The sequence below is a fragment of the Mus musculus genome, chromosome 9 (genome assembly GCF_000001635.26).
Source record: "Mus musculus strain C57BL/6J chromosome 9, GRCm38.p6 C57BL/6J".
Lineage (NCBI taxonomy): Eukaryota > Metazoa > Chordata > Mammalia > Rodentia > Muridae > Mus > Mus musculus.
Genome location: NC_000075.6, coordinates 58,287,723 through 58,313,212, shown reverse-complemented (window position 1 = coordinate 58,313,212; position 25,490 = coordinate 58,287,723). Strand labels below are relative to the sequence as shown.

Genomic DNA, 25,490 nt, shown 5'->3' with positions numbered 1-25,490 from the left:
GTTGCTTATTCATTCAGAGTGGGAAAGCGCCAGCCTAGCGAGCAGCCAGCCAGTGTGGGGCTGGCCATGTAAGGGCCCCAGGAGGTCCTGCCCGTCCCGTGCCCTACGGAAAGCCTCGTGCAGCCCTGGGCACCGCCCCTGCCCTGCCCTGACCCCTTGGCCTCGAAATGCTGTCATCGGAGGAGCCGTCCCGCTCGGGACAAGGCCAGGATGGACAAAGCTAGAGCTTGGGCAGGCGAAGAGCCATCCTGTCCTCGAGGCCGTGGGAAGAGAAGCACGCACCGAGGCCCACTCTCTGCCCACCCGGCCTCTGCAGAAGGGCCACTATGGCTCTGGCCGGAGCCGGCAGCCAGCTGAGGACCCTGGTGTGGAGTGCCTGCCTGTGCGTCCTGGTGCACGGGCAGCAAGCGCAGCCAGGACAGGGCTCGGACCCAGGACGCTGGCGGCAGCTGATCCAGTGGGAGAACAACGGGCAGGTGTACAGCTTGCTCAACTCGGGCTCTGAGTACGTGCCCGCGGGGCCCCAACGAGGGGAGACTAGCTCCAGGGTTCTACTGGCAGGCGCGCCCCAAACGTCGCAGCGGCGCAGTCAGGGGGGACCCCGGCGTCGGCAGGCGCCGTCCCTGCCCCTGCCCGGACGCGTGGGTTCGGACACTGTGCGCGGCCAAACGCGGCACCCGTTCGGCTTCGGCCAGGTGCCCGACAACTGGAGAGAGGTGGCCGTCGGGGACAGTACCGGCATGGCTCGGGCCCGCACCTCCGTCTCCCAGCAACGGCACGGGGGCTCCGCCTCCTCCTCGGTTTCGGCCTCGGCCTTCGCCACCACCTATCGCCAGCCATCCTCCTACCCGCAGCAGTTCCCCTATCCGCAGGCGCCCTTCGTAAACCAGTATGAGAACTACGATCCCGCGTCACGGACCTACGAACAGGGCTACGTGTACTACCGTGGTGCGGGCGGCGGCATGGGCGCGGGGGCAGCGGCTGTAGCCTCGGCTGGGGTCATCTATCCCTTCCAGCCCCGGGCGCGTTACGAGGACTACGGAGGTGGAGGAGGCGAGGAGCAGCCCGAGTACCCGGCCCAGGGCTTTTACCCAGCCCCAGAGAGGCCCTATGTGCCCCAGCCCCAACCCCAGCCCCAGCCCCAGCCGCAGCCTCAGCCCCAACCTTCCGACGGCCTTGACCGTCGTTACTCGCACAGCCTGTACAATGAAGGCACCCCGGGATTCGAGCAGGCCTACCCTGATCCCAGCACCGACGTGTCGCAGGCCCCCGCGGGGGCCGGTGGCACCTACGGTGGCGCTGGCGATCCTCGCCTCGGCTGGTACCCGCCCTATGCAGCCAATGTGCCACCGGAGGCCTACGTCCCTCCGCGTGCGGTGGAGCCACAGCCCCCATTCCGCGTGCTGGAGCCACCTTACTTGCCCGTGCGAAGCTCTGATGCGCCCTCCCAGGGTGGGGAGCGGAACGGCGCCCAGCAGGGCCGTCTCAGCGTGGGTAGTGTGTACCGACCCAACCAGAATGGTCGCGGTGAGTACAATCCACGAGCGCCTTGGCTCGACATTTTGGCCACTGGTGAATTGCTGGTGCGGACCCTGTTTGTTTCTTATCAAAGGCCTTCCAGTGGTGGCTTAACAAGGACCATGCAGCCCCTGCGTGCCTCTCCTCCTGAATCCAACTATTATCCATCTGGGTCAAAGGCCTATCTGGTAGGCCTGTGTTTTGACTCTGGCTTGGGGAGAATAGTGGAAGGACTAGCCAAGTTTTAAGTACTTTGCAGATCTAGCTGGGGTCATCTAGGGACGAGTGGGGAAAGTCTTGCTCCCTTGCTTCTCCCTCTCCCAGGGAATCTCTTAACACTTTTAGAAATTTCCCCTATGCCTGTGCACAAAGTGAGGCAAAGGATCATGGGAGTCTTGGACCTTCAGGGTCAAGAGGCCTTAAGAATGCTTCTAGAGCCGGGCGTGGTGGCGCACGCCTTTAATCCCAGCACTCGGGAGGCAGAGGCAGGTGGATTTCTGAGTTCGAGGCCAGCCTGATCTACAAACTGAGTTCCAGGACAGCCAGGGCTATACAGAGAAACCCTGTCTCGAAAAACCAAAAAAAAAAAAAAAATGCTTCTAGAGATGCTGCAGTGTCCTTGTGCCCTTAGTGAGGTGAGTAAACAGCCAAAGAGCTGCACTAGAACAGACAAAATTTTCAGACCCCTGAGGTGATCCCAACACGGCTGGGGATGCCAGAGCCCACTGGCCAGGGCATAAAATTCAACTGAGCACTAAAGAAACCACAGTAATGAAGATTAGTACTATTTCAGTGCATTAAAAAAAATCTCTTATGAACAAATATGTCCAAATTTTAAACAGACTCAATAATGTTTCCATAACCTGGGGCAAACTGAAAAATCAATAATGGGTCCTTTTTTTATTTGAAATGGGATATTTGTTCATTGCAGATTTTTTGTATTGATTTTGTTTTTAAACACATCACATTAAATATTACTTCTCTAGGGCACCGTACTTCATGATGTTCTGTAAAACATAACCCAGGCTCGTGCTCCACGACCTCACTCTCGTCTTGGCTCTGAGGGAGAGTCCCAGGAAATGTCTGAAGACAGGCCACCCTCTGGCTCTCCCCAGGGATGAAGATATGACCTATCCTTGGGAAGGCCATGTCATCTGCACACAAGGGTCAGGGTGGAGTAGTCTTCCTCTGCCAGATGGGCAGCTTCCACATGTGCTGTTACTGTGACAGGGGCCAACTGTTGCGTCTGGCCAGTGCTGGATGGCCATCAGCCCGTCCGCAGCTGTCCTAGAATCCCCTTGCTGATGCTCTCCATACAGGGCTGCCTGTATGTCAAGCTTTCCACCGAGTTCTCAATGCACACGCAGTGCACCCTGGGGCAGCGCCCTGTCTGCAATTGCCTTCTCCATACCAGGGTTGCTATACCAGGGCTGTCGGGTGAAAAGGAGCCTTTGGGACTCAAGGGTGTTGGAGCTCAGCCCAGCCTTGGCTCCTCAGTCTCTGTCAGCACTGAATAACGATTTCTCCCGCCAAGATGGCCTGATTGAAGGGCTGCTGTTTGGGGGACCCTGAAGCTGAAGACCAGGGGAAGGAGAGCCTGAAGGGAAGGAGAGCGATCACTGTGTCCCGGTCATTGCACAGGCTTGAGTCGAACTCTGCATCCCACTTTGAAAACCATAGGAGCTGGGGGTGAATCATAAAATGGGTTGGGGTGGGGGGGCTTCTATGAGACAATGCCAAACACCTCCACCGAGCTCTGTCACCAGCTTGGCATAGCCTGCAGCAGTCTACCATGGCTTTGTGCTGACTTGCCTCTCCTGGGAGCCCCTTGTAAGAGGTGTGGGGGGGGGGGGCGTTACCTATCAAGTACTTGACTTTAGTGGCTGCTTTTCTTAGAATGTAAGACCCCATCTCAGCAAAGCTCAACCGGGAGGGCTCCACCTCTAGGCTGAGGCAAAAACAGAGGCCTCAAGTGGCACAAAGCTGGCCTCGAGCCAGCGTGTTTCCTAGGGACCCTCTGTGGCCTGTGAATTTTCAAGGAAGTCATTTGGTTCAGAGGAGGATAGACTAGGGCAAGGTCCATGTCTGGAGTGGGATTCCTGACACTCGGCAGGCTCTGGCTACTGTTCCTAAGCCCCACAGTTCATTTCAGACCAAATGTGCTTCTCCCCTGAAGGCAGTGTGTTCTTGAGACCAAGGTGGATAGGTTGGCATGCATCAGACTCAGGCTCTGCTCTAAGGGAAGCACAGAAGAAAGGACAATTTGGTGCCGTGAATAGGTCAGCACTGGGAATAAGAGCTGTGGGAGGTACAGAGCAGTGCTCCCTCAGCTTGGGGGAGCACTCACACGGAGCACTCACACCGTCATATCCATAACTCAGCCCTGAGTGGGCTTCTGAATTCCACCTCAAAAATCAAAGGATCCGAACCAGGTGGTGGTGGCATCGCAAGACTTTGTCTCAGCACTCGGGAGGCAGAGGCAGGCTGATCTCTGAGTTCAAGGCCAACCTGGTCTACAGAGTGAGTTCCAGGACAGCCAGGGCTACACAGAGAAACCCTGTTTCAAAAAAAAAAAAAACAAAACAAAACAAAAACAGACAGCAAATGGAATCACAGGAGCTGGGAGTGAATCAGACTGGGGAGGGGGGAACATCTGTTATGCAGGGGAGTGGGAAACATCTGTAATGCAGGGGAGGAGGAACATCTGTAATGCAACACTGAGTGCCTCCAATCCAGAGGCTCAGAGAGAACTTCTCAGAGGAGGAGGAGGTGGCCAAGCTTTGTGCAGGGGAACACAATCAGCATTCTCGAAGTTCCCTCTTCTGTGATCATGGAGAAAATAGGGGATGGGAGGGATCGGAGTACATTTAGGGCCCACAACGAAGCCAGAGAAGGGGCATTAGACTTCCCTACTATTGGCCCTTCCCTCCCCACCCTGCTAGGCCAAGACCATGGAAAATCCCAGGCCAGTGAAGTCCGAGCCTTGTACTTGAGATCAGCCCCCCAGGCCTGGTGTGGGAGCCCTGGGCAGATTCTCCGAGGCTGACTTCATCCCTCCTGGCCACATACCCAGGGGTCTGAGGCCCAGCGCTGGCAGCCTGTGCTTGTGTGTGGGCGTGTGCATCTGTCCTTACAACACCAAACACATGTGAGCACCGCCCACGTCCCCCCTTGTGTGTGTGCCTTCCAAGTGTCTGTCCTGAGCTTAGCCCCTGCCTCAGCAGCCTCCCCTTTCTTCTCATGCTGTGTGCTGGGCTGCCCAAGGCTTCTGCAGTACCTTTGTCTCTTAACTCTGGGACAGGTCACAAAGGTGAAGGGGGCTTTGCAGAGGCCCAGGGGGGTTGGTTCACATGCCTCATTCATCTCTCACAGCGCATTCCACTCAGAGGGGGTTGGGGCATGGCTGGCTGCCTCCCAGAGCTGCTAGGTCCCGTGCCCTGTGCCCACCCCTATGCCACCTCTCCTTGAGGCTGCTGCCAGACCCTCCTCTTCCTGGCACCCTTGCTCTGGCTCCTGCTTATCACAGCCTCACAGTTTTTGAGCAGCTGGTCTCAGAGTTGAGATGCCCCCCAGCCCCAGAAGACCACAGCTCTCCTCCCCTTCTACCTTGGCCTGCCTCTTGAGCCCAGGCAACCTGTGAAAGACATAGCCACTGAATCTGGAACAGGTCGCAAAGATAGCTATGCATCAGGGCATCCCTGGTGGCTGTGCCAGCCTTGCCTGGCATGTGCCATCCATCGTTGTCTTGACAAGGCCAATTGGATGTTGACACTTCCACCTGACACCTCAGAGTCTAAGGTACTTCCTTTCCTTTCCTCCTCCTCCTCCTTTGCAGCACCCAGGGCCACCATTGTGCTGCTCCTGGGAGAACATGTTCCCCTAACATCTAAGGGTGTTTCCAGGGTAGTGCCCTCTCTAACCAGCCTGGTGCATTGCAGATGCCCTCGGGGCCTGGGAGCAGTCCTGGCTCCTTGCCCTCACTCATCTGAGGCTGGTTCCCTGTTTCCCCAGCCTGCCTTCCCTTCCAGGTCCTCTGATCTCCTCCACAACACTTTGAATAGGTGCACACAGAAAGGCAGAGGCCTCCACCCGCAAGCTTCTTGAACTGGAGCCTTACGGCCCGGATTCTTCTGAGCCTTGTGACCCCCATACGGGCTGTCATGATTGTGATTGCTCCTACGAGTTCTCAGTGACACAGATCACAGGCCCTGGGAATATGCAAAGAGGAAGCCTGGTGAGATGGTTCAGAGCTACCACAGATAAGCTTTGTACAAGATAAGGGGAGGTAGGACAAGAGCCCTGCCTCTCTGCCAGCTGGGCCTCTCCTTCTTGCCCTCCACACACCCGGGGAGGCTCCAAATGATCTCCAGCTCCAGTTCCTTTCTTTAATCCTCGAGCCTCAGCCTGGTTCTGTTAATGGTCCCATTCGAGAGACAGGATGAAGGGTCACTCCATGGCTTTTGATAGGGATACTGGGACTTGAGTTCATGTGAACTCATCCCGTGTTCACAGCTATGCATGTTTAAAGTCTTCAGTGTTTATTGCATAGTGCACACACTTCATTTGCTCACTCATTCATTCGTTCATGTATTCAGTCACTCTGTGGCTACTTAGGTACTGGTTGTGGCAATAAGATGGCATGGGAGTGGCAGAACACGTCCCTGTCACCTCAGCACTTGCCAAGTGGCTAACACTCTGACAGTCTCACAGTTAAAGTCACTTTATAACCTCTGTGTAAGACAGGCACCTCTGCAGGTGAGGTGTTCAGTGAAGGGCCCAGAGTCAGAATCACCGCTCAGCATCCCTCTCCTTTCCCTGAAGTCTCAGTTGTTCCTTCTGTGAAAGTTGTAGAGGGTCACTCAGGTGAGTGGTGACAAGAGAGAGAGAGAGGTGTGTGGATGTTTGAGGGAACACTCACAGTTGTGAGCAGCCTCCTCCCAGGCAGGCTTCCTGGCTCCTGGCCTGGCTCCCCTGCCCTCAGACTGGACGTCTCTGCGGAGCCGTCCCTTGTTTAAGCAGGCGTCTGATGGTAGCTGCCACTGCTTATAAGGGAGTTATGTTCTGCCAAGCAGTTTCTTCCTGTTTTCTCATTTGAGCCACCTAACAACTTTAGGTACAGCTAATAGTATAGGATAGCATTATCACCCATTTTATACAGGAGGAAACTGAGACTCAGAGAAGCCAAGGCCACAGAGTTATGAACAGCTGACCTGGACTAGGAAGGATGCCTACCCTCTCTCTGCCCCATTCTCACTCTGCCTTGCCCCTTGGGGAAGTGTTTTACAGTGGCACCTGACTTCAGGGTGTTCAGTGACTCTTTTGTCTGAATCTCTTGAGGGGGCAATGTTTTGTTGTGTTGTTGCTGTTGTTTTGGTTGTGCCCTGAGGTTACAGACACTGTCCCACTCATCCCCACCACCGTTGGGACTTCATGGAAGTGGGAGTAGTGAGGCTAGTTAGTGTCTTTGCTGGCAGCAAGCTACTGCTGGGCTTAGCCAGGAAGTTCTGTCCCCCTCCTTCCTTTCTCTTGATGCCCCTGGGTGTATCTTCTGGACTCAGGATGGGCACCTCTCCCCAGGAGCACCCTGCTGGAGTCCACCCCACTTCCTTTCCAAGCCAAGAACACATGAAAAGCTCCCCAGGCGGTGACCAGAGCGAGCAGGAGAGGAAGGGAACAGGAGGCCTCCCAAAGTCCAGCCAGGCAGCCCACACCTGCTTCCAATTCCTGTGCCCAGCATTCCTGCGGAGCAGAAGCGGGGGCAGGAGACTGGAAGGAGAGACTGAACCCTGTTCCCACCCATGGCCTGACCCAACCGCCTCCTCCTGCCTCCTCCTCCTCCAGACTGCAGGATTACAGAGTAAAGGCTGGGCTTGGGTCTCTTGGCCCTCCCCCTTGTGATAAACGCCTAGAAACCAGGCATCTGACTCTTTTCCAGGAAATGGAGAGGGAGTCAGAATGCCAGAGAGAAAGGAGAGAGGCCAGTGCTGTCAAAAGCATCAAACCTTGGGAGGCAGCCTACCCTTTCCCCTGCTTGGAACCATGTGTCTCCCAAGCCCAAAGTAAAGAGGCTTAGAAAACAAACAGCAGCTTTGCTTGATAAAGAAAAGAGGCTCAGAAGGGCAGGTGATCCCAGAGTCTTTGTGGGTGCAGGCATTCATACACTTGCTCACTGAGTGTCTGCAGGTGCTGGTCCTGAGCACCTGGGCAGGTAGGTGACAGTGCCCTAGACTCATCCTTGCCTTCTCTTTCAGCCATGGTTGAATAACAATAAGAAACCACCTGACCTAAGTGTCCAGCTCCCAGCTTCCTACTGTACATATGGGATACCCAAGCTGGGAGCTCAGTGCAGGCAAAAGATGACAATGCCCATCAACCTGACTGCTTCCAGCTGAAGATTGTGGATAACATCTCTTGAGGAAGTATAGTCACCTGGCGGGGATGTTTGCACCTTACTATGTGCCGAGCGCATACAGCTGGGCACTGTTAGTGAAAAGAGACATGAAATGTTTGCCTTTCAGGGCCTTGTACTGTCATTTACATACATAATTCATAGGGAGAGTAGTAGGTGCTGTGGCTAAAATGGAGGTGTCTAAGGAGATGAAGAGCGGGAGGAAGGGAGCAGTTCACAGAGGTGACCCCTGCAGGCCTCAGCAAAGGGATATCAGAACCAAGACTTGAAGGAGGCATGCGTGAGCTAGCTATTCAGCCATCTGGAAGAGGAGCATTACGGATCCAAAGACAGGAATTCCCAAGTGTGCTCAGGTGTGCTTACATGGAGTAAAGTAGGAATTGAGGTGGAATGGGAGACTGGGAAGAAAGATTAGCAGGGCTCAGACTAAAGAGAATTTCCAGGGCCACTTTGAAGTCTTTGGTCTTAACATTCTGTGAACTAGGAGGCCCTGCAGGAGCCTAACAGCTGTGCTGGAGTGTAGAGTTAGGAAGTTAGGTATGGGCATGAGTGCTATTAGAGAAAGCAGGACGCTGGGAGAGGAAGTTAGGCTTGACAGGTGGGCTCTGGGCCTAATGGTGTTAAGAACTGACCTGGAGAATGAGGGAGGGGTCTGCGTGCACAGAAGGGCACAGGGAACAGAGAACTCAAGCTGCTACCTTAAGCAGGACCTGCTTACTGCTGTGTATACTTCAGAGTCCCAGCGTGGCGGGAAGGTTCAAGACAGACCACAAAAGGCCTTTGTAGCCATCCTGAAATGTCTAGGCTCCGCTCTTTTGGCGGTTGGGAGTCACTGAAGGTTCTAGACCTGGCTCTGTAGCTATAACAGCCCCTTTCCCCAGCCTGGAAATTGCCCATCACAGTGGAGCAGAGTGGCTTCTGTAGCTACCTTGTCTGCAAGCTAGCAAGAACAGGTGGAGCACCTCTGGGCAGGTGCTGACAACTTAATGTTTCAATTATTAGCTAATAATTTCCTGGGTTTGGGAGCTGCCAGCTCTGCCCTGAGCTCGCTCATCTTTATTCAAGTCTAAGCCGGGCAGAGCCTTCTGCTCTCCCCACCTAGGGGCTCCTCTGGAGTCTGGCTGGCTGTATTCATTTGCCAAAACATCCCGCTCAGCACATATTTCACAACCGACTGATGGGTTTCTGCTGGACTGTGTTTATCCTCCAGTTCTGGGCTCAAGAGATTAGGGCTATGCTGGATTCCACTTCCCATCCTCCAAGAGCCCCAGCAGCAGGGGCTTAGGGGAAGGAACACAGATGCCAGGGGAGGGCTATGGAGCTCCCAGAACCTGCAAAGCATAAGAAGAAGAGGTGAAGTGCAGGCTCATGCAAAGGCACACGCTGGGCAGGAGGGACCAGGTTTCTAATGAGGCAGGAAGGATTTGGGTCAGCCAGTGGGATAATTTCCTGACTGTTGAAGCATGGGCTGCTGAGGTCGGGAGAGGTCTCAGGCTCTTACCCAAGGCTGGAGAATGGATCGAATAGCTCTGAAAAAACTATTTTTATCTCCAAGTGTTTATGGATCCTTCCAACCTGTGCTCAAGAGCCAGTTAGCTCAGTCTTTCCGGCATCTTTCAGACAGGGAAACTGAGCCTCAGATGAGGGAATGGGCCAGAACACTGGGAAGATCAACACAAGGGTGAACTAACCTACTAGATCACACTTGAGTTATGTCCAGGGAGATGGTAATTGTCCTCAGGTCCCCAGAGACCATCATAAGAACGGTCCAGCAGTATCAGTCCTAGCCCACCACTGGAGGGCAGGGCTTATCCTGAGGCCACTGGTTACAAGAATCAGTGTGACTGGTCCTTTCGTGGAACCCTGACTGCCATAGAGGACTCTGAGGACAAAGCTGAGATGCAGTGTTCGGCCTTTCCCTGGGCTAGATCGTCACTACCTTGGCCCAGGGGCCCATTGTGGCAGGAAGCTCTTTGTCTGATTGCTTAATGACTTGGGACCTGGGTCACTCACACCCAGGCCCTCCCCAGCTGAGCCCTGGGCTTCGGTTATCCCAAGGGTCGTTGCTGTCCTCTGACTCAGTGTTCCCAGTACACTGACCCAGTCTGAACAACACATCCCCCCCTCCCCCTAGAGAAGAATGAACACAGGGGCCTGGCACAGGGATCCAGGCCTTGGGGACAAGGGGAATCAGAGTGGACACAGGGAGGCAGAGAGTCCCAGAGAGGACCACATACAAGTCTCCAACAGAAGGAGCCCAGCCAGCACAGTGACCCAGCCACCCTCAGAATGGGCAGTGGGGTAAAGTTGTCACAGTCTTTGGGCTCTAACCCACCCCCAACCTGTGAGACTGGGATGAGGAAGGCTGCAGGCTCCCTGTGGGTTCAAAGGGGAGCTGGTTGTGTGTGCTTAGCAAGCCTGTGAGAACATGGGTGGGAAACAGGGCTCAGAGGTCACTCCCTCCCAGGAGCCTGGTCAGATGGGATGTTGGGGAGGCGCTCTGTAGACTCCTCTTTAGCAGTGCCAAGCCATGGAAGAGGTCCTGAAGGTTTACAGTAACAGAAAAAAAAAAAAAAATGAAGACACAGAACAGGTCCTGTAAGACTGTCATTTCTATTCTTATGTGTATGTGAATATTTGGTGACACGTATACATGTGTGTCATATTCTTGCCTGATTCCCAAAGATATCAGAAGAGGGCATCAAATTCCCTGGCAAATTCTTGTGGCCAGGGTCAAGCTCAGTCAGGGAACAAGAACACTATAGCTGGCTTCTCGAGTGCCCCTAGCCTTGGACTCTGGCTCTTCTCACTGTCCAGGATTGCACAGCCAGCTCATGAAACAGCCTAGAGAGGAAGGGTCGGGCCGGGAAAGCTCTGTGGCGCCATCTGTGAAGCTACAGATGATTTGAAGCTGCCATGTGGGTGCTGGGAACTGAACCTGGGTCCTCTGTAAGAGCAACAACCACTCAACCATTGAGCCATCTCTCCACTCCCCTCATCTATGGTTTTGAGGTTTTTTGTTTTGTGTTTTCTGCTCCTCCTCCTTTTGTTTAAAAACAAACAAACAAACAACTCCTGGCTGCAATTTTTTTTTAATTGCTGGAACTCAATTTCTAGACCAGGCTGTCCACAAACTCAGAAATCAGCCTGCCTCTGCCTCCCAAGTGCTGAGATTAAAGGTGTGAACTACCATGCCCAGCCGGAACTTGTGTTTTAAAACCATAGTCCCGGGCTGGAGAGATGGCTTAGTGAGTAAGAGCACCGACTGCTCTTCCGAAGGTCCTGAGTTCAAATCCCAGCAACCACATGGTGGCTCACAACCATCTGTAATGAGATCTGACGCCCTCTTCTGGTGTGTCTGAAGACAGCTACAGTGTACTTATATAAATCTTAAAAAAAAAAAAAAAAAAACATAGTCCCATTGACCTGAACTACTCAGTCTGTGCAGATCGCAGGCGCTCTAGGACAAATCTGTGTTTGTTGGAAAATACATGCCAACCCCCAGAATTCTACCTCAGAATTCTTTCCCATAACTGATGGTGCCCTTGAATTTGACCCATCTTGGAACAGGGGTGACCACACTGATAGTACCTGGACCTCATTCCACATTGATCACCCTGCCTGTGCCCTACAAGCCAATGGCAAACCAGCCTCCCTTATCCCTGAACCTGCCAATCTCTATGCAAGGCTTCCTTCTTCTCCCTTCCATCACATCCGGCCTTCTCCCATACCCAAGCCCCACCATGAAAAGCCAGCCTATCCTCCTGAAGAAGGAAGCTTTGTTCCTACCTGGAAAAACAAACCAGCTAAGGGAGGGTCCTGGGACTGCAGCAAGGGTTCCTGAGGCTGAGGTAGGAAACCCAGCCTGAACTTCTAGGATAGCAAGGAACTGGGAGCACAGGGAGGGAGGGAGGAGTTAGGTGAGTCATGGGGACTTTGGTGGTGGTCAAAATTAAAGACAATGCTGGCCGGGCATGGTGGCACACGCCTTTAATCCCAGCACTCAGGAGGCAGAGGCAGGCTGATTTCTGAGTTCGAGGCCAGCCTGGTCTACAGAGTGAGTTCCAGGACAGCCAGGGCTACACAGAGAAGCCCAGTCTCAAAAAAAAAAAAAAAAAAAAAAAGACAATGCTGAACTTATAACAGGGACGATTCCATGTAACTACCCGAGAAGACAAAAATAATCTAAAGTGCTTCAAAACCATATTAGTATGTGTCAGGGGTGGGGACACTTTCTTACCTCTGGTGTGGTAGTGGTTGATGACATCATACATCTGTCAGAACCTTCCCAAACTGCACAGACCAAAATCTGTGTCTTTGTGTGTAAAGCATGCTTCAAAAAGAAGTTCACTTTCTTGTATTTATTTCCTTGCTTTGATTTCTATAAGTGTTTTGCCTCTATATATGTATGTGTGCTCTGTGTGTGCCTAGTGGCTGTGGAGGCCAGAAGGTGGCATCAGATCCCCTGGAACTGAAGTTACAGATGGTTGTGGGCCACCCTGTGACTGCTGGGAGTGGAACCCAGGTCACCTGCAAGAACAGCAAGTGTGGGGCTGGTGAGATGGCTCAGTGGGTAAGAGCACCCGACTGCTCTTCCGAAGGTCCAGAGTTCAGATCCCAGCAACCACATGGTGGCTCACAACCATCTGTAACGAGATCTGACGCCCTCTTCTGGTGTGTCTGAAGACAGCTACAGCAGTGTACTTACATGTAATGAATAAATAAATTAAAAAAAAAAAAACAGCAAGTGCTCTAAACTGCTGAGCCATCTCTTCAGCCCAAAAAGTTTATTTTTATAAAAACAGAAGAATGACAGGAGAGAGCTGAGACTCAGGATTATGGGGCATACCTCACCCCCTACTGGGATTTTCCTGCAGTTGGATTTCCTCATACTCTTTTGTAGGTTCCTTCTGTTCAGGTAGGGGCCTCTCTGAGGGCAGGACATGCATCCCACTCATTGCCAGTAGACCACATCCTCTGCTTCTTTAACAGTTGGTGACTGGATGCACAACTGTCCACATCTGTAACAGTGTACCTATCTCTTTAAGATCACAGGGAATACTGTATCTTGGGAAGTGTAAGGGCCCCTGTCTCTCAAGTGTACTCTCAGATAATTCCTCCCAGCAGCCCCTGGTTTACACCAAAGCTACACCTCCATTAGAATCAGAAAGGATTCCTTTTGAAGGGTCTTTTCTCATAGTCCTAAGGCTCAGAGTTGTTGATAGATCAGGGCTCAGTGTGCCCAGGATCAGGGCTCAGTGTGTGACCCAGCTCTGGGTTCTATGTGTGAACAGGATCAGGGCTCAGTGTGTGGTGAAAATCAAAGTTCGGCGGTTAGATCTCAATATGACCAGGATCAGGGCTCAGTATGTGATCAGGATCAGGGTTCAACACATGATCACAATTGTCCACTGTCCAGGATTGCACAGCCAGCTCATGAAACAGCCTAGAGAGGAAGGGTCGGGCCGGGAAAGCTCTGTGGAGCCATCTGTGGAGTATTTATTGAAACAGGGCCTGGGTGGGAGCGGCAGACTGTCTGGTGCTGAATGCCGGGCCCATGAGGCTTAAGCCCAGCTGCCACACCCACCTATTGCTGAGTTGCTAGAGATGGGGAAAGGGGACCCCTCCTCCCTTTCTTACTCCTCTTCCAGAAACTTCTGGGAATTAGTGGATGAGAACCATCTCCCAGCTGGTTTGAGGTCCTGAGGGTCCCTTGGGGAAATGACTGCAAACATTCCAGGGGGCTCATGTCATAGAGCCTAGACTGGCCAAGAAGTCCCCCATCTGCCAGGAGCCACCTCATCCTCACCCACCCTGTACTCTAAGCTTTTTCTCCATTCCAAGTAGGTGAGATCACCCTGGCTGCCCAGAGCAGGCTGCCCCTGAGGCCCAGGCCCCAGGGAGAACAGGTCCAAGGCCTAGGCCTAAGGGACGTATGTAAGTGTGAGTGTGTGTGTGTGTGTGTGTGTGTGTGCATGTAAGTGTGAGTGTGTATGTGTGTACATGTATGTAAGTGTGTGCATGTATGTAAGTGTGAGTGTGTGAGAGAGTCTGTAAGTGTGTATGTATGTGCAAGAATCTATAAGTGTGTGTGTGTGAGAGAGAGAGAAAGAGAGAGAGAGAAGGAGGAGGAGGAGGAGGAGGGAGGAAGGGAGGGAGGGAGGGGCAGTAGTATGCAGGCACATACCTCTGTCAAAGGCTATGAAGCCAGGCCTCCTTTGTCTGCCTCACTATCAGGACCTTTAAGCTGAGGGGAGGGATTGGCAGACAGGGTTCCTAGATCCCCCTCTCCATGACTCAAGCACCCCATCTTTACCCTTCCTCACTCCCCAAGAGTGAAGTCTAAGATACTAGGAAGAACTTACAGTCTCTTTTAATCATTTGCTGGACAGAATTTCAAGGCTCTAGAGAAGAACTTAAAGCCCCAGGCACTTCCCTGTAAACTAGCTGTGGAGCAAGAATCAACTCCACTACCTGAGCCTTCATCCCATCATCAAGAGCATCCTGTCCTTATTCCATGAGGCTGGTCTGATGCCTGCCTGTGGTTTCTGCTTATTGGTGCTAACGTATCCAGATTTTGTTTGTTTGTTTGTTTGTTTGTTTGTTTGTTTTGTTTTTGTTTTTCAAGACAGGATTTCTCTGTATAGCCCTGGCTATCCTGGAACTCACTTTGTAGACCAGGCTGGCCTCAAACTCAGAAATCCGCCTGCCTCTGCCTCCCAAATGCTGGGATTAAAGGCGTGCGCCGCCGCCACCACCACCTGGCCTGATGTACCCAGATTCTTATTGGTGGAAGAAAAAGGGAACTTTCTGACCCTGGTATAGCCTAGAGAACAAGTGCTCCAAAGGCTGGAACAGTCTTTAAAAGCCTCCTGGGCTCTGCAGGGGTGGGAGCCAGGCCCTCCCTTATGTTGGGCACCAAAGGTTGCCCACAGGGGATAGCTATGGGCTGGTCTGAAGTCTGACAGCCAGAAGTGGCAGCAGGTGCCAAGAAGAACATACTCCGAGCAGCTCAGTTGACACCAGGCTTTGAATTCTGCTGGCTCAGGCAGTGTTTTCTTCCTGCCCACCCCTCCTACCAGTTAACACCCACCTAGCTCTGCCTATGAACATTTTGGGGCCCACCCTGGGCCATAAGCCCAGGCTGTCTTGGTGGTCTTTGAAGACGGCTCGCTATAGAGGTGAGGGGGGGGCGACTTGGCCAGTGTGCAAGCCTGGGGAGCAAGGACAGAGGGAGTGGCTCTGTCAGGAAGTCAGGAAATCCCTTGGTCTCCCTGGTCCTGTTCCTAAGCCTTTACTTGTGGCATGCCATTCCACCCTCCAGACACCTTTTCCCTCCAGCTCCTGGGTCTTGTTCTCATTCCAAATCTTCTAGGCTGTCTCAATGGCTCCCACACCACCAAGCTGTAGAGGCAGTGAATTGCTACTAACCTCCTTGAGCCCAGGACCCTCTGACCAGGAAGAATGGCCAACAGTTTGGTGGAGGAGGTCGTTGGAGCCATCGGTAATCAGCCTGACCTTTTGGTGCTGTGTTCTTCCTCTCCCACTCTCTCCAGGCCTCCCTGACTTAGTCCCGGACCCTAACTACGTGCAGGCATCCACATACGTGCAGAGAGCCCATCTGTACTCCTTGCGATGCGCAGCAGAGGAGAAGTGCCTGGCCAGGTAAGAGGCTTGGGTGAAGCATGGAGCAGAGTGCCTTGGCATAGTCCGTGGGAATCACCCAGAGTCTGGCAAAGTATCTGAGCCTCTCAGAGCCCCGCCCTCCATCTTGCCTGGCTCAAGGAGTGAGGAAAAAGAAAGGGATGGATCACATCAACCTACACATTTTATCTACGAGGCCCTTTGCTACACTGTGACGTCAGTCTTAACACCAGCCCAGGCAGAATGGGCTGCCCTATTAGGAGACTAAGGCATGATGAAAGGAACTAAAGTTGATCCTGTCTGTATTTCCAGTGGTCAGTGTGGGTGTTGGGGAAGTCCTAGTGGGCACAGAACTGTAGGGCGTGGACAGGGACGGGTGTGGTCCTGGCAGCCTGTCTGATCATAGCAGGGAATGGCTGGGCATGGGTGACAAGGGGGCCTCAGCCCTGTACTGTTCTGTTCTGCAGAGAGGAGGAGAGCATTGCCCTGGCCCTGCAGAGCTCAGCTTCTGTGCTCTGGGGGCGCTCTCCCTGTGCTGAAAGACCGGGTTAAAGGGGACATTGATCTGCTACTCTTCTGGGCATCGATGCCCAAAGCATTTTTCCCCCTCTTTAATTGTTCACTTTAAAAACACTTTTTTTAAAATTAATTTTTTAACGTGAGAACTCTCTCAGCTTTTACTCTCTAGGAAACCATTTGGAATGTCAACATTTACTCATTTATAGACCTTTAGCCCCGTGCCCCTCAGAGTAGTTGACCATAAGCTCTTATCTCTCCGTGGTAAGATAAAGGACTTTCATCAGCATGGAACTCAATGGAATGCTTCTTTCCTAACGGCATCTGTTTTTAAGATGAGACTGGTCGGAGGGATGGGTAGAGCAGCTGATTTACACTCTGGTGAAAGTTCCTTAGATCATCACAATTGGGCAAAGTATCCCTATCCCGCCCATGGACAGCCACTCAGTTGACCTGGCCATTCAGGCCTTGTCTTGTGTCCCTTGTCCTGAGGAGGAGAACACACCACTTTGGCTGACATTCTTCCAGTGATAAGGGTACAGTCTCCATGGCGGCCTGCTTGGGTCTGAATCATTTTTGTCAAAGCTAAATTCTCACTACATCTTCTTGGACTATCTTAAGTGCCCAGCCCTGAGCTCCCAACTGGGTGAAGAGAAGGCAGCCTGCCCTGTGCCCTGGGCGACTTCTTCATCAAGCTGGATTGAGTGTCCCCTCATTCCAGGCTCAGATGATGGAACTAAGCAGGCAGAAGGAGGAGACAAAGAGCCAGGATGCACAACTCTGAGGCTAGGGGTGGGGGTGGGGCTGAGTGAGGTCAAAGAAGGAGGGGCCTGCAGGGATGTGGCCTCCTGGAAGGCTGGGATGGGATGACCAAGTCAGAGAAGCCGGCAGAGCTGGGGCCCTGCAGTGGGAGGCTTCTCTGCAATCAGTTCAAGTGTGGGCTGGAGCCCTAGGCCAGGTCCCACACTGCAGACCGAACCCAGAGAAGGGAGGGGATTTGCTTCAAGTCTTGCCATGAGCCTGTGGCCAAGCTAGGCCTAGAAGCTAGATCCGGTCGCTTTCCCACGATGTTCTGAGACGAACAGCAGGGCAGGATTTCACCAAATAGGCAGGGAGGATGTTTTGTTTCAACCCAGACACAGACAGATTCCAAACCTCCCCCAGACAGGGCCAGGGCCTTGCGTCTGAGCCTCCTGCTGGCCAGACATATTCTCGGAGAGAACTAATCCCCACAATGGGCCACCTCTAGCCTCTGGCCTTACAACCCATCCCCAAATGAGGCCAGCCAGGACAGCTGTCAGCGGTCAGCTGCAAAAAGGAGAGCTGGCAGCCAGGCTTCCTGGTGTGTGTGTGTGTGTGTGTGTGTGTGTGTGTGTGTGTGTGTGTATGTCCTTCTCTCAAAAAAGATATTCCTCTTTTCTCTTTCTTCTGGTAATTTAAAGTCACAAGTTTCCAGAAGACAAAGTGCACATTGCTGGTCTTGAAGCCATGCCATCAGGGAGAGGTGGTCTAATCACACCCGCACCAGCCAGGGGACATGTGACATGAGGATGAGCCATTGGTAGTATTTCAAGAGCTCACAGGCAAACAGGTGCTAAGTACAGCAATCATGGCAGACTTCATAAAGGGACTTGACTTGGGCCTAGGAAGCTTAGTGAGCTCTAGAGCTATGGTTATACAAACAGCTTGGGAGGAGTGGGAAAGAGAGACGTCTTATGGGAGAAAAGTCCTTGGAGCTCGCACCCAGTCTGTAGTGGAGCAGGGCACAAGGGACCAGGAACATGAAGACTTAGCCCAAGATGCTCAGACCTGGCTTTCAGTCACACAGACATGGCATACACTTGGGTCACCAGTTAAGGCTCTGTCCAGAAGGAGGAAGAGCTTAGAATCTCCTGGATGTGTCTGTTAGGATCTATTTATATTTGTTTATTTATTTATGTGTGTGCATGTGCATGCACTCGCGGGAACAGGTATGCGTGATATGTATTCATGTACAAGCAAGGGCCAAAGGACAGCCTTTCAGGTCATCTTCCAGGATATCACCCACCTTTTTGAGTCAGGGTCTCTCATTTGTATGGAAGTATTCAGTTATGCTAGGCCACTGGCTAGCAAGCTTCACGGATTCTCCTGTCTCCACTCCCTCAGTCTTGGCATTAGGAGCACATGGCTCCAGTACTGGGTTTGGACTGGGCTCTGAGGATTCGACTCAGTTCCAAATGTTTTCAAAGCAAACACTACCAATTCAGCTGTCTTCATCCGCCCAGAACCGTTTGTTTTTTAATTATCCTCGGAAGATTTTCACGTGACCCTAACCTTTCCCAGGGTGGTGGCAGGCGCTGTCCCTTGCTGAGTTGCCTGGAAGTTGTGGTCGTCAAGGCTGTGGTCTGAGTCCATTAACAGCTGTCAGTCACACACAAAAGGCCAGAGAGGAGAGGAGGCCAGGGCTGGGTGGTTGTCTGGAGAGAAGGGGCCAGACCTCACTGTCATGCAGAGATCAAATGTCCAAGATCTTTGGGGTAGGAGGGAGCTGAGAGGACAGTGGCTAGGGCTGGTCACAGGGACCTGATGTAGCATCCTCTGACTTTGGGGGGTCACAGCACCATTCCACTCTCCTTCCCTGTCTCTACAGCACAGCCTATGCCCCTGAGGCTACCGACTATGACCTCCGAGTGCTATTGCGCTTCCCCCAGCGAGTGAAAAACCAAGGCACAGCGGACTTTCTCCCCAACCGGCCACGCCACACCTGGGAGTGGCATAGCTGTCACCAGTAAGTGAGACTCCAAGTGGCCTTTGCTTCTCCCCTTCTTGGTCAGGGCTCACTCTCAGCGACTGAATCCCTTCCCAGTAGCCCTGGGAAACTCAGGTGCTTGTTCCTGCCCTGGAGAGGATCCCACTGGTCAAGGGTCCTCAGGGGACCCTTAGCAAAGCTGAGTAGAAAGATGGGCCACGGGGCCTGGTGAAATGGCTCAATGGGTAAGAGTACCCGACTGCTCTTCCGAAGGTCCAGAGTTCAAATCCCAGCAACCACATGGTGGCTCACAACCATCCGTAAGGAGATCTGACTCCCTCTTCTGGAGTGTCTGAAGACAGCTACAATGTACTTACATATAATAAATAAATAAATCTTTAAAAAAAAAGAAAGATGGGCCATAGGGTAAGGGATGGAAATGTCTAGAATATAGGATTTTGCCCAAGAGAGACCAGAATAAGAAAGAGTCCAGAAAAGAAGTGAGGAGCCTTAGGAGGTGCCATTCTGAGGTGCCATTCAAGATGCTATCCTGTGGGACTTGGACTAGAAGGGCCCCCGTGGAAGCAGGTCATTTATTTGGGTCACTTCATGAGGGGACACAAAGAAAAGCCCTGGGGAAACTAGGCCTTCTTGTCTCGTCTCCCCAGACATTACCACAGCATGGACGAGTTCAGCCACTACGACCTGCTTGATGCATCCACGGGCAAGAAGGTAGCCGAGGGACACAAGGCCAGCTTCTGCCTGGAGGACAGCACCTGTGACTTCGGCAACCTCAAGCGCTATGCCTGCACCTCTCACACGCAGGTTGGGCTAATGTGGCTGGGTGGATGCAGGCGTCTATGGATGGGCGTGGGCCAAACAAGCAAAGAGTGAGCAAGTGAGAGACTGTGCCCGCTTAGTTCTGGCTGAGGATCTTGCCAGGCCTGAGACCATCAAAGGGCCCTGTATAAGCACTTCCTCCCTCATTCTAAGGGGTGTCTGTCTTGGAGATAAAAGAATATTGACACACCGGGCAGTGGTAGCCCATGCCTTTAATCCCAGCACACAGAAGGGAGAAGTAGGTGGATCTCTGAGTTTGAGGTCAGCCTGGTCTACAGAGTGAGTTCTAGGACCACCAGAGCCACACAGAGAAACCCTGTCTTGAAAAACTAAAAAGACAGCCGGGCGTGGTGGCGCACGCCTTTAATCCCAGCACTTGGGAGACAGAAGCAGGCAGATTTCTGAGTTCGAGGCCAACCTGGTCTACAGAGTGAGTTCCAGGACAGCCAGCGCTACACAGAGAAACCCTGTCTCAAAAAAACAAAAAAAAAAAAAAAAAAGAAAAGAAAAGAAATAGGAAAAAAAAGAACATTGCCATATAGTCTAGGCAACACCATGTCTCATCTACCTAATGGGGGGATAAAGGTCTATCCCAACCCATCTTTCCACTGCTTCATCCACAAAATATCCATATGTCCATCTATTTTTTCAGCCCTTCCTCCAGCCACCTCTGCCAAGCATCTTCAAGCCTCTACCCCTTCACTTCATGCCCCCTCTACCTATGGCATACCTTCTCCTTGGCTCATCCACCCAGTGGCTCAGCATGGGCCCAGGTCAGGGAGGAAGCACAGAGTCAGGGCCCAGGTCAGGGAGGAAGCACAGACTGCCTGGGGGTGGGGTGAGGAGGATATGGAGTGGCTTTAAGGTGGGACCATATTCATCCCTTTCCCCAGGGCCTGAGTCCAGGCTGCTATGACACATACAATGCGGACATTGACTGCCAGTGGATCGACATAACTGATGTGCAGCCTGGGAACTACATCCTCAAGGTAGGGCTCCTGCTCTGCAGCTTTCTTCTCTCCCACCTGACACCCCTGCTCATTGTCTCCCGCTTCTGAAAGATGCTCCCTTCTCTGACTGTGCCCATGTGATCATGTTCCTTTCTGGTGGTTTTTGTCTCAAGCAGACATCGCTTCTCTTTCCCTAACGACTCCAAGGATTCTTTAGCCCAGCTGTAGTGACAGGGAAGGTGATGACACCATCTGCTTTAAGTGACAAAGACCCAGAGAACCATTTAGCCCGTCCTTCCAGGTTTGGGATGGCAGGGTCTCTCTCAGCTGCTTGCAGGACATGTACCAAGCCCCAGGACATCTGTGACTGAGATTCCTTCTGGCAGGAACCCCGCTTGCTACCTGGAATAGTGTGAGCTTACCCATCACCCATTCTCTGTTACTGGGACAAATAAAAAAGAAAGTGTGCTGACGATACCCTGCTCAGCTTGGTATACCCACAGATGCAGTGTGTCTCCACAGCCTGACCCCAGGAAGTTAAATCTTAGCTCTTCCTTACAAGTACCTATAAAAAAAGGCTGGTAGAGAGGCAGCCCTCAACAACCTGGTCTACAGAGTGAGTTCCAGGACAGCCAGGGCTACACAGAGAAACCCTGTCTCGAAAAAACTAACATAGAGAGGGGGAAAGGAGAAGTGGCTTCAAAACAGAAGCAACTCATTGTTGTGCAGCCTGAGCTCTGTTCCACAGGTTGCATGTGTGAGAGTCCTGCCTGGTGTGCTCCTCATCAAAGTCTAAGGAAGGCCCATCTGGGTTCCAGGCAGTGGCCAAATTAACCACATAAATGGTACATAGTTCAGTCTGGGAGGAATACACTAAGATTTTCTTAGTTCTTTTTAATATTTTTAAATTTTTCTAATATCTTTTTTTTCTGTATGGGTGTCTTGCCTGTATGTAAATCTGTGCATTGTGTGTGTACAGCACCTTCAGAGACCAGAAAATGGCATTGCATCCCCTGGAACTGGAATACAAAAGGTTGTGAGCTGACTGGGGTTGCTGGGAACCAAACCTAAGTCCTCGGAAGAGCTGTCAATGTTCAAGTATTTTACTTTGGTTTTTCTTTTTCCTTCTTGGTGTGTGTGTGTGACACTGAAGATGGAGTCCATCCATGCTAGGCAGATGCTCTATCATAGTGGAATTGCACCCCCAACTCCACTGCATCCAGTCTTAAATGTCCTTCAGTGACTGCTAATCCAAACTGTCATGGCTTGTCTCTGTAGCTCTTTCAGACAAAGAGCACAACGGCATGCTTGGGCCATCTTCTTTAGAAGTGGTGGCTTCAAGGCATGGTAAACACCCTGGCAGCATTGGGGCCCTCAACAGCTCACCTGGACCTGTTGTGGTAGATAGCTGTGAGTTAGGGAGGCCCGGTGTTGACTTCCTGTTCCACCCCACACTGCCAGGATTCTCTGGGGCAGAAACTGGCAACAGTGCCTGTGCAGGGGCCTCCTGGAGTGGTCCCTGGCTCTGCAGAAGTTTCCAGTCTCCTGCTGAGGAGACAGGTGATGCTTTCCTGGACCACAGCTGCCCTTTCTTTCCCACCCTTCTCTCTGTGGCCTCAGATCTCTGTCTCCTACATCTGTCTTCCTCTCTGTCACATCTGTCACTTCTCCACTGATGACCAGGTGAGGTGCAGCCTCCTGACAGGCCCCTTGTCTCTCTCCATTTCTCTTCTCCAGGTGCACGTGAACCCCAAGTACATTGTTCTGGAGTCTGACTTCACCAACAACGTGGTGAGATGCAACATCCACTACACAGGTCGCTACGTTTCTACAACAAACTGCAAAATCGTCCAGTACGTGTTTGCTCAGCCCCTGACTCCTACCCCAACCACGTTTCTGCCTGAGGAGCAGGCAGGACCCCCTTAAATACCTAAGACTCCTGCACTTTGGGGCTGAGTCATTGATGGCTGAATACAGATACGTACCAGCCCCAAGCTGAGTGCTCACGATGGAGCTCAGGCAGGCTATGGGGTATTGACATGGGTCTGACCCTATAGTCCCCTAGGATTTTCAGAAAGAAAATCCTATCAGAGGCAGAAGGCAGGATGGTCTGTTAAATGCACCGGCTCTGCCATCCTAGTGTGTGTGTCCTTGCTCTGATAATACCTTTGCTCTCAGAGCCACCTTCTTCACTTCCCAGGAAAGCTTGGGATAAGGACCTGCATGTTCAGGTCCCCAACTCCTGGAGGAGCAGAACAACAGGCATGGTCATCGGTGTCATTATCAAGTGGACCAGATTGGGAGTCATTCTGGTTGGGATAAGCCAACTTCTGTTCCTGGGTCTTCATCATACAGAAAGTTAACAGAATCTGGTCCTGGGCTTTTGGCTTATGGTTGCTAAGCAGCGTCTTTAGGACCTGCTGTCCCAGGCCAGCTGAACTCATTCTCCTGAATCTCTCCTTCCAGGAAGCACTTTATAGAGAACCCGTTGCTTACAAATTTACAACTTCCTTCTACTCCCTGTGAATTTAAATTTTTTGCTTAGACCACAGCAATTATTCTTCTACTAAAAATGTCCCAGCACTTTAAGCTTAGATCATCCATGTGGTCAGGCTGTGAAAACTCCACATCCCTGGAGAGGTGTTGTTATCCCAAATATTGTGCTTGTCAAAGGATGGCAACTAGGGCTCATTGTGTGACTAGGATCAGGGCTCAGTATATGACAAGGATCAGGGCTCAGTGTGCCACCAGGATCTGGATCAGTATATGGCCAGTGTCAGGGCTCAGTATATTACAAGGATCAGAGCTCAGTGTGTAACTAGAATCAGGCCTGAGTGTGTGACCAGGATCAGGGTTCAGTGTGTGACCGGGATCAAGGCTCAGTGTGTGAAAAGGATCAGGACTCGGTATGTGACCAGAGCACATTTAAAGACAGCTCTTCCTTCCATTAACCTATTACTCCCACTCATATGCTCACACCTGAAAGAATGGGTCTTGCCACCTCTACTTTAGTACAGAGATCGATCAGGGAAATTAGGAGTAGAATCAGGCTTCCATCATCCAGGACATGGCCAGAGGGTAACATGACCCTGATCCTGCTCTTCACGGGCAGTTTAGCTTTCATAAGCCTGAGTTTCTAATGACTACTTATTCACCCATGTGTCCTGGGTCACAGGGACCCCACTAGCACCATCAGGGCTGCCCTGGTGCTCCCCTGAGGCCTGTGGTTGTGGAGGCAAAGGCCCTTCTTTCCAAGACCTCTTTACATAAGTGCTTGGACAGCCCCAGGTCTTATGAGGGTGTCCCTGTGACCCTGACCACAGGCAGGCTGCTGGGCCAGTATACACAGGAAGCTGGACAGAGCGTTCCCAGAAAGGCCATGGGACTGACACATGTGGGTTTCCATCATGTTTCTGAAGAGGGGGAAAGAGAACATTTTTCTCCTTTTTAAGGAAAAAAAGGGGGGTCAGACTTAGAAAATAATAAGCATGAAAGTGTTGCTTGACAAAAACAGCTAGAACCTGGGGCCTGGGGCAGTCAGCGGGAGGCATGCTGAGACTGTGCCCAAAGAGGTGAGGGGCCCCGAAGGGGAGATGGACACCCACCCCTGCACCACAAGGAACCTTATGTGTCAGAGAGGTGGGCCACCTTGCAGATGTCACACCACTGACATTCTCTCTCTTTCCTTAGGTCCTGATCTGAGTGGACAGAGCCCCCCTTGTCTCTCCTTGAAAAGCAGGACCTGCTTCCAGGCAGCCTCCCCCATGAGGCTCAGCCGCCTAGCCCAAGGCAAAGGCAGCTGGCCGCTGGGGCATCCCTCCCTGCCGGCCTCAGGGAGTGAACATGGACCCAAACCACAGGGATTCTGGATGCCAGACCCTGTCTTGTACCTACTTCTCCTCTACAACACCATGGTGTCTGTTGTTGGTTCTAATTTTTATATTTTGGCCATCCCACACAGCAAGATTGCCCGGGTGCTGAATAAAACAAGGGTTTTCTAGTCTGGAGCTCTGCTGTGCCCTGTGGTTTGGCGGACCACAGCTGGGTCAAGCCCAAGAGATATTCTGGGGTTTCAGCCTTTGTGTAGGAAAATGTTGAAGGGTAGCTGCTGGACGGCCAGGACTCCAGCAACTTCCAGGCCACCAGCCTTAGCCATCATGGAAATGCTAGAGAGTTTAGTCCAAAGCCATGTCGTCTTCCTGGACAGAGGACCCCATCTCATAGAATGAGGACAGAGGTGGTAGGTGGCTTCATCTCCTAGCCTCTTCCCCCTACCCTCAGTCTTCCACCTTTTATTGTTCCTTTCCTTCTCAGACTGTAGCTCACCACCAGCACCTCCCCGCACCATCATCATCATCACTGTCATCACCACCATCATCACCACCACCAATGGCAGCAGCCCTGGGCCCTTACCACAGCTTTCACAGTGCTGGGCATCCTTGGGACAACTGGACAGAGGCAGAGGACCCTTAGAGTGGGAAAGGTCTACCTTCCCAAAGAGAGAAGACACATGAATTCTTGGCAGAGGGGATAGCATGGGTTAGAGTTAGGTAGAGTAGTGGGTCTGGAGGCTCTAGGGAGTGCAGGAGGGAAGAGCTCCACTATCCTTCCCTGGATATGGTATCCTAGAACTCCTGGACACCAGTCTGGACCAGGAAGACGTGAAAAGAAAATGTCCACTTCTTTGCTCCTCTCCCACCAGCTCTCGAGCTTTCTTTCCGCCCACCTGCCACTGCCACCCTGGAGAATCACTGTAGGAACGGGAGAGAGACTTGGCTCAAGGCTCTAGTTCTAGCGTTTGATGCCGAGCCAGGCATGCTATGCCTCTGTGCCTCAGGTTTCATCATCAATAAAATGGAACTGCCCTCCTGCCTGGCAAAGCTAC

At 52.3% G+C, this 25,490-nt stretch overlaps 1 protein-coding gene across 1 annotated transcript; it reads left to right on the top strand.

Moving 5' to 3' along the window:
* Positions 1–25,490, top strand: Loxl1 (lysyl oxidase-like 1). The gene is made up of 7 exons (NM_010729.3): positions 1–1,527; positions 15,484–15,592; positions 18,717–18,854; positions 19,484–19,640; positions 20,549–20,644; positions 22,343–22,458; positions 24,296–25,490. Exons 1-7 carry the CDS (start codon positions 327–329, stop codon positions 24,300–24,302), a joined length of 1,824 nt encoding a protein of 607 aa, NP_034859.2. The 5' UTR covers positions 1–326; the 3' UTR covers positions 24,303–25,490.